At 41.1% G+C, this 13,539-nt stretch overlaps 1 protein-coding gene across 2 annotated transcripts; it reads right to left on the bottom strand.

Moving 5' to 3' along the window:
* Positions 1 to 136: 136 nt before the first annotated feature.
* Positions 137 to 10,772, bottom strand: LOC119741167 (BTB/POZ domain-containing protein 2-like). Of its 2 annotated transcripts, XM_038216874.1 has the most exons (6): positions 10,566 to 10,772; positions 10,235 to 10,292; positions 4,994 to 6,252; positions 4,735 to 4,822; positions 3,499 to 3,645; positions 137 to 2,424 (listed from the first exon to the last, which is right to left on the bottom strand). In XM_038216874.1, the coding sequence occupies exons 3-6, from the start codon at positions 6,196 to 6,198 to the stop codon at positions 2,266 to 2,268; spliced, it is 1,599 nt and encodes a 532-aa protein (XP_038072802.1). In that variant the 5' UTR covers positions 6,199 to 6,252; positions 10,235 to 10,292; positions 10,566 to 10,772; the 3' UTR covers positions 137 to 2,265. The 2 variants fall into 2 exon arrangements, with proteins under 2 accessions (XP_038072802.1, XP_038072801.1); XM_038216873.1 differs by lacking the exon at positions 10,235 to 10,292.
* Between the last annotated feature and the right edge of the window lie 2,767 nt (positions 10,773 to 13,539).

The raw sequence follows: 13,539 nt of genomic DNA, 5'->3' as shown, positions 1-13,539 counted from the left end.
GTGGTGTACTCATTGCATGCCTTTATTGCAAAGTCACTAAAAAAATGTTACAAATGGATTCCTTTTTGGCACCCCCCCCCCCCCCCCCCCCCGGATCCGCCCTTGGTCACAGTAAGGGCACATAGGGCAAAACACATATTCCACATGCTAATTTAATTGGCCTTGCCAAAGTCTGGATAAACATATAGGTAAACATATATCCAAAGGTAACACTTCAAACCAAAATCTGTGTAAATAATGCAAATGACATGTACCGGTACATGTACATCAGAGTTGCTCATTGACAAACGAAGCACACGCTAAAACATTTACAGATATCTTAACACATCATCATCCTTCGGCCGCAGCCGAAATGCTTTCGACAATGTCGTGCCAAGTGTCTCTGTCTGCCATGGCGTTACTTATCTTAATAGTGATCAGAGAAACCAACCTTCTTCAAGGTTACACTCATCGTTTCAGACAGTAGGATCTGCAGTAAGAGATGTATTTTGGCATTTCACAAAATATGTAACACTTAAGTCTAATAAAACACAGATAATTCAATTAGCATACATGTATTTTATCAAATACATTTACAGGTGTGAAAAAAAGTACAATCTTGCTTTCACCATTCAGTTTTTTTCTATACATTAGAATCATTTCAAACCAAATAAAAGCAATAGACTCAAATATGGTGGTTTTTTTTAACTGACATGTATAATGTATGGGTTCATGCATTTTTTTTTTCAAACCTCAATATACTTTCCCTTTTAGGTTAAAAATATGCCTACATGTTGATTTTCCCCATCAATGTTTACTACAATCAGAAACAAAAATGAAGTATTAACAACAAAAATAGCTTGATTGTTTTTTCCCCTTCGGTTGTGTACCCACTGGGTATGCACTGCTGAAACACGGCCGACATAACTGGTTCCCTTTACCAGGTCGTAACCATTTTTTAAACGGCGTGAAGTATTTTATATTTTCTAAAGCCACCATTTATTCCAAACTGTTCATCATACACAAAAATTCAACCGAGTTTTAAAAGGTCCTAAATATTTAAATAATACCACTGCAGAACTCATCATTTAGACATTTCATCTCAATGTCTACATAATTATTACGTTTATACATCAAACATGATTTTCTGGATAAACAATTAACCACTAATGTCACAGCACCGGTCCCATTAAATTAATTAAAGTTTCCAAAACACAAGACACTGTGTAAATGCTTGCCAGTGTCATTATATAATGCCTGCCAGTGTCATTATATATCAACACATAACTCTGTTCTCAACAGAAGTTTTAATTGTATTTTGACAGCTTTTCAACGCAGAGAATTCAACCGCATACAGTTGTATGTATGTATCTTCAAGCAAAGTTAAATCCTCGATCCTGATTGGTTGATCCATCGCAACAGTGTGATATTATCCCATACCATGGTCCATCTCCCACTCCGCATACCACGCTACTCTAAGATGCCCACGCCATTCTTGCTGCACGTACATGCAATAGGATAACCACTGAAAAGTTTGTGTACAGTGTGCGTGTTCCATCTTAACTGTGTATCAAGTTTGTTTGAAGATAACTTAGTTGTTCCTTGGACCTCGTTGCATATGAAGCACAGACGCACTGCATAATTCTGAGTTCCACTCGCGCTTGTGGGATAACTAACATTGTTAATATATCATGTCTTCAGATACTGTAATTTCACTGGTCTAGAACTGAACGGTCACGGGTCCAGTCCATAGCAATAACCGTTTACTTGATAACCATTTACTGCATTGCATATAGTTTACATGTACCTCATTGACACTGCTATGCATATAAATTACCTCCATGTTGCGCGCGTGTACCACATGTAGGGCTTGTCGCGTGTCCTGCGACAGAAGCGTATTCTCTCCGTCTCATGTCCGGCAGGAAAGCACGCAGTTATCAAAAATTACACTGCAGTGATGTAATTTATATCTGGCAAAGTAAGTTACGAGCCTTAATCTTTTTTAGTTACTGGCATACTATAACAAAACAATTTTTGATGTGGGATAATGGCGTTTTTAAATTAACCCCCTCTGGGCACATAGCACCTGAGGCAAATATGCGCCCCTCAGGTGTTAGAAAATGCAATATCCCATATCAAGAGCAATCAACAATTGTTAAATATACGCATTATGAAGGCAAAGCTTGCCAAACTTTTAGTGCATACAAGTCTTAGATATTATTTACAAGTATTTGTTTTTTTACACGAGTTATTGAAATTACGAACGTACAGTTTCTGCTTTTTTGGTCATGTGTAGAAGATGAGCTCTGGAATCTGGCCGTCTTCCACTGACGTTCCGTTGTTGTTGCCAGACGCATATGTGAACTGGAACACCACTTTGCCGCTCGACACAGACTCGTGGACCACCTTGCGCATTCCCTTGGTGCCATAGTGGGAATCTGGGCCCTGGGGGATTAAGGCGTGAGAAGATTAGAGACCTAATCTCATATATGAGGATAAAATCTCAAATATCTGGATCTATGTGGTTAACTAATGCTGTTTCTTCCTTTTATTCTGTCTTAGATCTCAAGTACATGAAGAGCCAGTGCATACATGTATGTATATATGTGTGCACATGAACGTCAGAGTGCAATAGGAGAAATGCTGACCTAATGCACAAGTTTGCCACCACGCATGTGTGGCCTCTGACAAGATTCACACAATGATTTTAGGCTTTAACCTTAACAGAACACGACCCATCAAAACCCAACAGCATGTTTTGTTGGAATCTGTCAGGATGGGTACAGTACCCCTAAACTGACAGTCTTTTACATTGGGTTGGCATACCTCCAGAATCAAAGTCAGAAATATGTGTGTGCAGTTTCCCATATGGTGTTGGAATTTGCCAGGATGGGTATGGTTCCTAGTAAATCATGCTAGGGAGTTAGGGTTAAAGGTTAATGCCATGGAGCTACATTAAATTACTTGAGAGCCAGAAGTTGTTTTATACATTGTAGCTTGCAGGGCACATCCATGCATTGGAAACCTACACTACAATGCAGTATGCATAAATAAAGCCAATAAGATCTGCCTGAATTATTCGACCACAAATAATTTGAAAGTTGTAAAACACTTATTCCATAGCATATTAATGTTTGTTTGAACTTACATCAATGGTGAATAAGATCTGCATTGCTAGAAAAACCAAGCAATTTAAAAACAATCTTTTTTTCAGACTTAAAGTTGAAAAAAATATGGGGAGAGCAACTTTTTGGTAACAGTACCAGTATTTCAAAAAATTAAAATGGCCTGATATTCCAGCCTTTAGCAAGACCTTATTCAGAGGCAAATGACAGAGGAACAAGAAACAAACATTTGGGGATACACAAGCATGCATTGTTGGAAGGAGAAACACAAAAGATGGATTTGGCAGAGGGGAGACAATTTAACGGAATGACCAGCATTTAACAGAATGAAATTGAACCACAATAGGGGAACACACTGCACTGAGAAGCCAGCAGAATATATCCTATGACCAACCTTAAGTGTAGCACTGGCAATGTAGCTGACAGAAGGTTGTATTTCGATGGGTTCTTTGAACATGACTCGGTAGGTGGTCTCGGAGCCATCACAGCTGAATCCTGTGTCATTCTGGCCCAGCACATCCTCAGTATCACCATGCAGTATCTGTTCATGTCCAGAAAATAAAGTACATGTACGATGTAAAAAAAAAAGGCACTGCAGAACAGGAGGCAATTCATGTAAATTATTAGTCTTCTGCTCCTCTCAGCCCTTCAAGTTCTGCAAAACCACTGTTGCCCATAGTTAGTGTCCACACATCGAATTCCTTTAAAGGGAAAATACAACATTTGCAAACATCAAAAAATAAAACTACCAAATCATTTTGAAATACCTTGCTGGACTGTCAGTGAATGACAGTGTAAAGCATCCTGTAAAATCATGGCACCTGGTATACTGTCATTTTCAAGAAAAGTGGTATTTTTGTATCAATTTCCAACGCTGATCGGCCGATCAGCGTTGAAAACAACTGGCTTTTTTTCAAACACTGGCCCCAATTGATCATCGCACTTGTTTGCAATCGATTACAAACCTATGAACGGGTACGAGCCAGCTAGACTGGTTCCCTGACCTTACAATTCCCCAATGTATGTAAACTGCTCTGTTTCTTCTTATATGCAGTCAGGGAACCAGACTACAGGAAAATGATCGTGTTTCTTGGTTTTTATAGCATTTTCGAACCCAAAACCTCAAAAAAGTAAGTGTAACTATATTTGCTATATATTTCCAACCCCCCAATTCCATCCATTTCTGAAAATTACAGCAAAAGCAAATGATGTATATTCCCTTTAAGGTAATCTCCAGTGGAGCATGGAAAACACTTCAAATCCCTGCACAATTTTGATGTGTGTTAAAACTCTGCAGAGCAAGCAGGCAGATTCGGTCATGCTTCACTGCTCTCCACAGTGCTGGTTTTTTTGTGTGCAGTGACTCTCTGTGTGACACAGTTACTTTAACACTTCATATCCCTTCACCTGAAACTGACCTGCAGTATTTTTTAAGAGTTTTAAATTCATGTTGCTCTCTGAATATTGACTTCCCGCTATAAAGGAGGGGTTAATTATTAGAGCAGTACGGTTATTCTGTGCCACAGGATTAGCCAAGGGATTAATGTCTCTCAAATTTGGGTGATTTACTATGAAATGGCCCGATACAATAATTATGACACAAACATTTAATGTTTACATTCCAGCTTACCTGAATATTGACAGTATAATCAGCAGGGCCCTGGATGGAACCATACAACCCAAATCCAACCACAAAAATGTGTCTATTTACTTGAAATCTGTGCACAAGAAATAAGAATGTAATCAAGATTTTATACACATATTCAGCATTCATTAATACAGTAAGCCACTTTCAACCAACTCGCGCACAGATACATGTTCATGCATACAATGCAGTGTACAACTTCTGAGGTTAGCAGCTCTAAGCAAGAAGAAACTTGTGTGCATACCTTATCCTGTCACTAGTGCCGCTGTAGCCCCATCTACTCTCTGCCTGCACAAACCGGCTAACAGTCTGCTCCTTGCCTATCAGACAGCACCTTGGGTTGGAGGGAAACTCGGTAGATGGCTTGGGGTTCACAGTGAAGTGTAGGAAGAGACTGACAACTTCCCTGTCTGTCAGAATCCCAGATTGAGCAGGCCCACTAGCAAACTCCTCAACAGTCATCAATGGAAAGCGGATCAGCTTCAGGGCATTGCCCAGTACTTTGCGTTTATTCTCTGGTGTGGCTGGATACTGCTGTCGCACGGCTTCATGTTCTGCCCATCTGGATACCGCATTGAAGAGGTTACTCTCGCGTGTGCCCAGGGTGTCACGCTCCAGGACGTTGATCAGCGTGTCAAGGTCAATGTCTGTGAAGCCTTCAGCTTGAAGAGCTTCTGCGGTGTTCTTGTCGATCGTTTCCAAGCAGAGATTCGCAAGTTGTGGTTCATCAAAGAGACGTGCCTGGGTGAGTAGCATGAATGCATTGTCTGCACTTAGGTTCTTCTTCAAGAACTCCACACAAGCTGATTCTAATGCTGGGACGGCGTACTTCTTGGCGGTGTATAGTGTGGTCATGACACTCTCTGGGCCAATCTGTACCTCGTCGGAGTACAGGAATCTCAGCAGAGCCAGAAATGCAGCAGGTTCAACGTCGGGTAGCTCTACTTCATTGGATGTGGTGGCCATCCCTCCGTTGAACATGGCATCAAAGACGGCACTCCCGACGGACAAGACAAACTTGTGGGCGGGGATCCGTTGGGTATTGATCCCCTTACCTACAAGGAAGTGGACATCGCTCAGGATCTCATTGTTAAACATGAATGCAAAGCGCTCCTTGACCGATGTCTTAGAAGACTGCCAGTTGTAGGGCACAGCTTCCCCTCGCGGTCTAACTGTTGGTATACCTGGTGGTTGAGTAGGTTGCAATGGTGCCAATGGCAAGGCCCACTGCTGTAGATGTGGCAGTTGCTGCTGCTGCTGCTGTGGCTGCTGTTGTGGCTGTTGCCGCTGTTGTTGCTGTTGCTGTTGTTGCTGTTGTTGTTGCAGCTGCTGTTGCTGTTGCTGCTGAGGAATTCCGTTCAATTGACCATTTACTTGTCCATTCAACTGACCATTAAACTGTCCGTTCAGGCGTCCATTCAAATTTCGATGAGCACCAGCACCAGCCATTACATATGTGTATATGCCTTTGAGTAAAAACACGGTTGCTCAGGAGGCCTGAATCTAAATTTAAAAAAAAAGAGTACATACATGAGATTGAATTCACGTTTTGTTTCAGCTAGGCGATGTGAAATTTATGTAAATGAACATCAATGTGACATTACACATCACAACTGGTGAAAATTCTAAACCTCCACAAGGATGTATAGTAAGTGGACCCCAACATTTTTGCCTGAAATTTTTGGTACATGTATCTAAAGGAACACATACATGTATGTTTGGTGCTATATTTAAAACAAGTCAGGTGTGTTTACAAACACAAATGCCCCGCAATGGTGACAGTTCCCATGACATAACACCACTCTTTTAACATCAACTTACATGTACCTTGGTCACATGGAACATTCATTGACAGCATTAGTGTCTTCTGTAGGTTTTATATGAATTAATCCCTAATCCCTATAATCTCAGAATAAATACATGATTTCTATTGTTTTAGCCACTGTGAACTTGACCCTTGACCTTTTGGCCCCAAATTCAATAGGCTTCTTAGGATTACCAAGAACAATCCACAAACCAAATTTGAAGTTCATATGTTAAGTATTTCTCAAGTTATCGCGCTGACAAGATTTCTATTGTTTTAGCCACTGTGAACTTGACCCTTGACCTTTTGGCCCCAAATGCAATAGGCTTCTTAGGATTGCCAAGAACAATCCACAAACCAAATTTGAAGTTCACATGTAAAGTATTTCTCAAGTTATCGCGCTGACAAGATTTCTATTGTTTTAGCCACTGTGAACTTGACCTTTGGCCTTTTGGCCCCAAATGCAAAAGGCTTCTTAGGATTACCAAGAACAATCCACAAACCAAATTTGAAGTTCATATGTTAATTATTTCTCAAGTTATCGCGCTGACAAGATTTCTATTGTTTTAGCCACTGTGAACTTGACCTTTGGCCTTTTGGCCCCAAATGCAAAAGGCTTCTTAGGATTACCAAGAACAATCCACAAACCAAATTTGAAGTTCATATGTTAAGTATTTCTCAAGTTATCGCGCTGACAAAATTTCTATTGTTTTAGCCACTGTGAACTTGACCTTTGGCCTTTTGGCCCCAAATGCAAAAGGCTTCTTAGGATTACCAAGAACAATCCACAAACCAAATTTGAAGTTCACATGTAAAGTATTTCTCAAGTTATCGCGCTGACAAGATTTCTATTGTTTTAGCCACTGTGAACTTGACCTTTGGCCTTTTGGCCCCAAATGCAAAAGGCTTCTTAGGATTACCAAGAACAATCCACAAACCAAATTTGAAGTTCATATGTTAAGTATTTCTCAAGTTATCGCGCTGACAAGATTTCTATTGTTTTAACCACTGTGAACTTGACCTTTGGCCTTTTGGCCCCAAATGCAAAAGGCTTCTTAGGATTACCAAGAACAATCCACAAACCAAATTTGAAGTTCATATGTTAAGTATTTCTCAAGTTATCGCGCTGACAAAATTTCTATTGTTTTAGCCACTGTGAACTTGACCTTTGGCCTTTTGGCCCCAAATGCAAAAGGCTTCTTAGGATTACCAAGAACAATCCACAAACCAAATTTGAAGTTCATATGTTAAGTATTTCTCAAGTTATCGCGCTGACAAGATTTCTATTGTTTTAGCCACTGTGAACTTGACCTTTGGCCTTTTGGCCCCAAATGCAAAAGGCTTCTTAGGATTACCAAGAACAATCCACAAACCAAATTTGAAGTTCATATGTTAAGTATTTCTCAAGTTATCGCGCTGACAAGATTTGTCCGGACACACACACACACCCACCCATACTTGTTTCACATGACTAGTGTGGACTTTCCATTGCTTTCGTGTAGTTAAGAAAAACCAGTGAAATAACTCATTTTTCTCAAACTGTGAAAACTCTTTCAACCCAATTTTTTTTCTATGATTCCCTTTAGTGTTTCTCTTCATTCTGCTACAGATAAACCTAACCCAAAAATGCCTCTAAACCTGTTTTCCAGAAATGGGGAAACACTGTGTGGACGTGGGGTAAGTCCACACAACGTCGGTACTACCTACATTATGTGGACGTCTTTTGTTCGGAAGTCCACACTGCGTATGTAAGACAAACTCACCCACCCACCCACCCACACACCCACGGAAGGACAAGGCGGAAACAGTATGCCCCTTCGGCTTCGCCGCGGGGCATAAAAATCATAACTTTAAGAGTGCCCATCACAAAACTGTCCAAGATTATTGCTTACATGTACATCATAAACTAACATCTGGAAGAAATTATGAAATTTGAATTTGAAATACATACAAGATGTACATGTAGGTAATTTAATAGTCATTTCGTTATGCATTTTCTCTCTGCTTCATGCTGCAATTTTGGTTTTATTTTATGGAGGCCCTTCAATGGTGCCTGTGTGGCAAAAGGTTCAGCGCAGCCATACCTTCGCCACACTAGTGGGGTTAGGTAGATCGCCGTGATCGCCATCTTTTTAACGTTCATGCTGCATTTTGTCCCTGTAATTATTTTACCTCCGAATTTCTCTCAAAAATTTAAAACCCTGCCCTCTATCTATGACATACCTGCATGTTCTTAATGTCGCCAACTAGTTTGGTAAGTCAAATGAATTAAAAGTGGATTTTTTCTCTTATAGGAACTGGGTCCGTAACAGTCACCCTTAAAAATTACCAAAAAAATGTCCTACTGTCCTTTGAAATAAGAGAAGCCAGCTTTAGGATGAAGAGGTCATTTTTAAATGATAAGAAACACCCTTGACTCTTCTTTGTTCAAAACTAAAGAGGGACCGTAACTACACTATCGCTATTACGATATATGGAAAGAATGTTGCAACCTGATGCCACTTTTTTCTTCATACAGGGTAAGAGGGGGGATTTTCGACCGGAGGGGTGGGGGGGGGGGGGGAGGAGAATCCTACCGCTTGTTAAGCACTCGGGTCTGACTAGGGTTGATTTATGCTGCAAACAAATTAAGTTTGTGGTCATGTTGACATGTTATATTCTAATTACAGTCAACATCTCACTCGCTCAGTTACACTTGGCAGTGCTTGTTTTCCTAATTCCGGTCGAATTCTCCCCCTTTAGCATAAAATTTACCACTAAGTGGGGGTATATTAGATCAGAGGCAGAATCCGACGGATCGTTACTAAGCAAAAACCTTGTGTCGAACTAGCGTTGATCACTGGCAGTGCCGGTTTTCCTTAAGTGGTTGAATACTCCGCTTTTAGTTTTACCCTATCAAGTATCATCTGATCATCTCAATTAAGATCAGTCATTGGAAAAATGTTGGAAAAAACATGAATCTGGGACTGAGAAACATTGAAAAGAGTGTTGCAACCTGACGCCACTTCAGCGGTTGTGTACAAAATCTATGGAGAGTCATTTCATTACCAACAAAATTGGAAATGTTTCTCACTCCCAGATTCACCTAATCTGTTTTCATCAATTTTGCAATGACTGACCTTCATAAGTTCATTGAGATGATAGGCCTACAACCTCGTCCCCAGTGCTTACTTTATTTCCAACCTTGTTTCCAATAGTAAACCCTGGATAGGAAACTTTCTCCCTGTATCCTGATTCGATACCTCAATTTGCTAATAACGGATTAATATCGTGTAGGCCTAGTTGGTTTTGTTATTTCCAACATGAATTTGTTTTCACAATCATTGTAATTATAACGTCCACACCTTTTCAAAAATACTCTTTTCCTTTCCAATTTGCTCATATTGAAATGTGATATTGGCTGGATTTTTGGGGCAAAAATTGAATTTTTTGATGATGCCGGCTTTGCAAAAATTTTTAGATTAGATATTGCATATTGGCAGGATAAGATTGTAACATTTTAACTCATGGTGCGACGAACTGATTGTGTTTCAACACCGCATACAAAAACAAATGCTAATGACTGTAACGTAGGCCTACAGGCCATGACAAGCAGGCACCAGACTATTAGGTATTCCTCATTTGCATAGTTAGGTGTGCAAAAATTTTGCACATGCAAATGATCCAATACCACTGACTTACCAGGGTGAGAGAGCAGGTAGTGGTGGGCGCGTACTGGGGACGACGAGGTTGGATAGGCCTATGAGTACGAATGATTAGAAAAAAAACAGCGTCAAGCCGTCACTCATTCGTCAACATTCTTTCCAGAAACATTTCCAATTTGTTACGAAATACTAAAAAAAAAAATCTTGACTCTCTATAGACTTTGTACACAACTGCTGAAGTGGCGTCAGGATGCAATATTTTTTCCCGATATTTTTCAGGTTTTTTCTGGGCCTTTTTTTCTCGAAATGAATGCAACTGTGCAAGTGAGCGCAACAACACAATTCGTCGGAAAAGTCAGGCTACCTACCGCGTTGGCAACGTTGCTCTTTGAAACCATGTGGCCTACTCCGGACATTTGACTTTCATTGAGAGAATGATGCATAGGCCTACTTAGACTTGCAAAGACAACAAAAACTGTCGTTTTCTTCACCAATATCGTATGTTTCTGTTGAAATATGCCGTCAGTACACAGACACTGCACTTCAGTAATAGTACTAGTGCGCATGCGCATTTTTCCGGGTGAATGCACTTTGGTAATTTTCTCATTGAGGAAGCGACAACTATAGACAGTAATTCATCACTGACTTAAAATATCATTTTCTCAAACGTAAGTTCTCTTGGGTTTTTTGTTCGTTTTTGGAAACTAATGGCACTACTGATGATGGGGGTTACTTTTTATTAATTATAATAATATGAATATAAATTTGCATAATTTGCAATCGGCGACGTATTCCTGAATGGTCACAACAATTTGCCCAATCTCGAATTGGGTACTACGGCTCAGCTTCTACTTCCTTATTAGCCTTTAGTCAAGTCCCACGCGCCTAAACCCGGACCATCCGGACACGTAACGCACCCGGATGCTGGCACGTATAAAGACTAGCACGAGCGGCGAAGCCGCGAGGGCCTTTACTATCTCGTGGAACTAATCACTTGTTCATTTATTCACGTAATATAAATCAAGCAATGTAAATCAAACATCTAACGGTGGTTTGCGGTTACCAGCAACAGCACGCGCGCCATGGCACGCGTGCTGTCTGGCGCCAGATGACGGCTGATTTACGTTAGTAATTCTGCAGTTTCATTGATCAGAAACAACGGGTAATGCATTATGCATGTCTACCAAATCGGTAGACAAAATGTAAAGAAAATCATAAGCGTTTCTCCGCGAGATGGTAAAGGCCCTCGCGGCTTCACCGCTCGTGCTAGTCTTTTTACGGGTCAGCATATCCGGGGTGTGTCACGTGTCCGGGTAAGCGCGTGGGACTTGACTAAAGGCTACTTAGCTGAGAATCTGAATGGAATGGAAACATTTTATAGCTCCATGGTTGGGGCGTGGAGCTGGACGTGTTTTTTAACAGCCTATTGGGAACCACTAAACAATTAATTAGTACAAATGTCCTCGAGTTCGACAGATACCGCTTGGGCATGTTGGATTTCCTAGTATAAGCCAAGGTCAACTACTTTCTGAGGACCACGATAGGGTACTATAGTTCCATTACCCTTCCAATTCCCTGTAATGCTTTTGTACTTAGGCAGTAGTTTCCACAATATGGAGTATTTCATGCAAGATTCAACGTATAATACCGGGTGTAACGTCAGTGTGAAATCCGGACTCTATTTAATTTTTGATTGAAATACGACACAGCAGCAGGTTCTGGATTTCATGGGGTGCTGTGTGGACAACTCGCCGGATGCTTGTGGAGGGCCGGTGTCATGACATTTGGACACTTAATCTGCTCTCTTTCACGTTTAAATTATGGATTCTAACTCACCCGGGACTAGCCTTTAGTCAAGTTCCACGCGCCTATACCCGGACCATCCGGACACGTAACGCACCCCGGATGCTGGCACGTAAAAAGACTAGCACCAGCGGCGAAGCCGCGAAGGCCTTTACTATCTCGTGGAACAAATCACTTATTCATTTACTCACGTAATATAAATCAAGCAATATAAACCAATCATCTAACGGTGGTTTGCGGTTACCAGCAACAGCATGGCGCGCGCGTGCTGTCTGGCGCCAGACGACGGGTGATTTACGTTAGTAATTCTGCATTTTCATTGGTCAATTCACAACGGGTAATGCATTATGCATGTCTACCAAATCGGTAGACAAATGTAAAGAAAAAATAAGCGTTCTCCACGAGATGGTAAAAGGCCCTCGCGGCTTCGCCGCTCGTGCTAGTCTTTTTACGTGTCAGCATCCTTGGTGCGTCACGTGTCGCTGCTCGTTTTCATCGACTATTTTTCTTCTCTGAATTTATCGTTGAGTTAATTTTATTTTAAGGGAGAAAAGAGAACGAGAACCTAAGTGTCTTGCAACGATTCAAAGGAAAATTGAATCATGCATGACATTTGAGCAATTCACCTACGGAAAAAAAATCGCGGCTAGGGGCCGTGCCACAACTACGGCCAAGGCACGGCCAAGCCAGCGGCACTCAGAAAGCCCGGCGGTCGGGCGGCATGGAACCACCGGAGAGAGAGCTAGATCCCAGTGACCACACTGATGCTCAGAATCCGACGAAGGGCGAATTTCCAGTGCTTTTACGTCCGGCGACAAATTTCAATGTCCATTTCACAGTGGTCATGAATGTGGTTGGACTTAATTCAGTGCGAATTCCCAGTGTGGGAACAAAAGTTCGTTGCAACAAAAGCGGGATGACGCAGGACGACTGCGGGCTATTGGCCTGAACCTTCAATTACTTTACGAATTCCTAATACTACGCAATATTTTTTGTTTCGTAATTGTATTATTTTTCATTGCTTCTGATTCAAAACTACACCACACTCCTTTTACAGACTAGGCCAGCCCATAATGTTTCTCTTTTTTTTTTTTTGGCCATTTTTTTCAAGCTCTGGGTTGCACATCACTGTCTCATTCAACTATCTCATCCCAGCTTGGAGATCGCAGTATTAAAATGGTTAAAGACTGGCGATTTCATTTTATATCTGATGCGTCATAATAAGTCTCTGGCTTCACCTGCAGAATTGCCTGAATTCACACGTATAGGAGGAAACTAACACCAGCTGGTTGCACGAAGCATGCCTGGCAATTCCGTGGCAAGATATAGACGTGTCAAGCGTAGAGGAGGGTACGATACAGATGAAACACCTATACAGCATTTTAAAAACAACACATTAACATTCATACCTTCTTTCACAGAATGAAATGGTGCAAGAAAAATAGAAGTATATCTCAAAAGAATAATTGTAAGGCCGTGTCCGAAACGGGCTTCCAGAGCTACGGCTACGTCTATTGTCAGCGCGTCCCCGCGTATTTT

Source organism: Patiria miniata, unplaced genomic scaffold (genome assembly GCF_015706575.1).
Source record: "Patiria miniata isolate m_02_andy unplaced genomic scaffold, ASM1570657v1 HiC_scaffold_5, whole genome shotgun sequence".
Taxonomy (NCBI): Eukaryota; Metazoa; Echinodermata; class Asteroidea; order Valvatida; family Asterinidae; genus Patiria; species Patiria miniata.
This window is presented reverse-complemented; position numbering and strand designations above follow the sequence as displayed.

Excerpts from the sequence above, each read along its gene's own strand:
- LOC119741167 (XM_038216874.1), bottom strand. The coding sequence starts at position 6,198 with ATGGCTGGTGCTGGTGCTCATCGAAATTTGAATGGACGCCTGAACGGA. Across the intron at positions 4,823-4,993 it reads GGCACTAGTGACAGGATAAG|ATTTCAAGTAAATAGACACA; the intron begins GTATGCACACAA and ends TCTTGTGCACAG. Across the intron at positions 3,646-4,734 it reads ATTATACTGTCAATATTCAG|ATACTGCATGGTGATACTGA; the intron begins GTAAGCTGGAAT and ends GGACATGAACAG.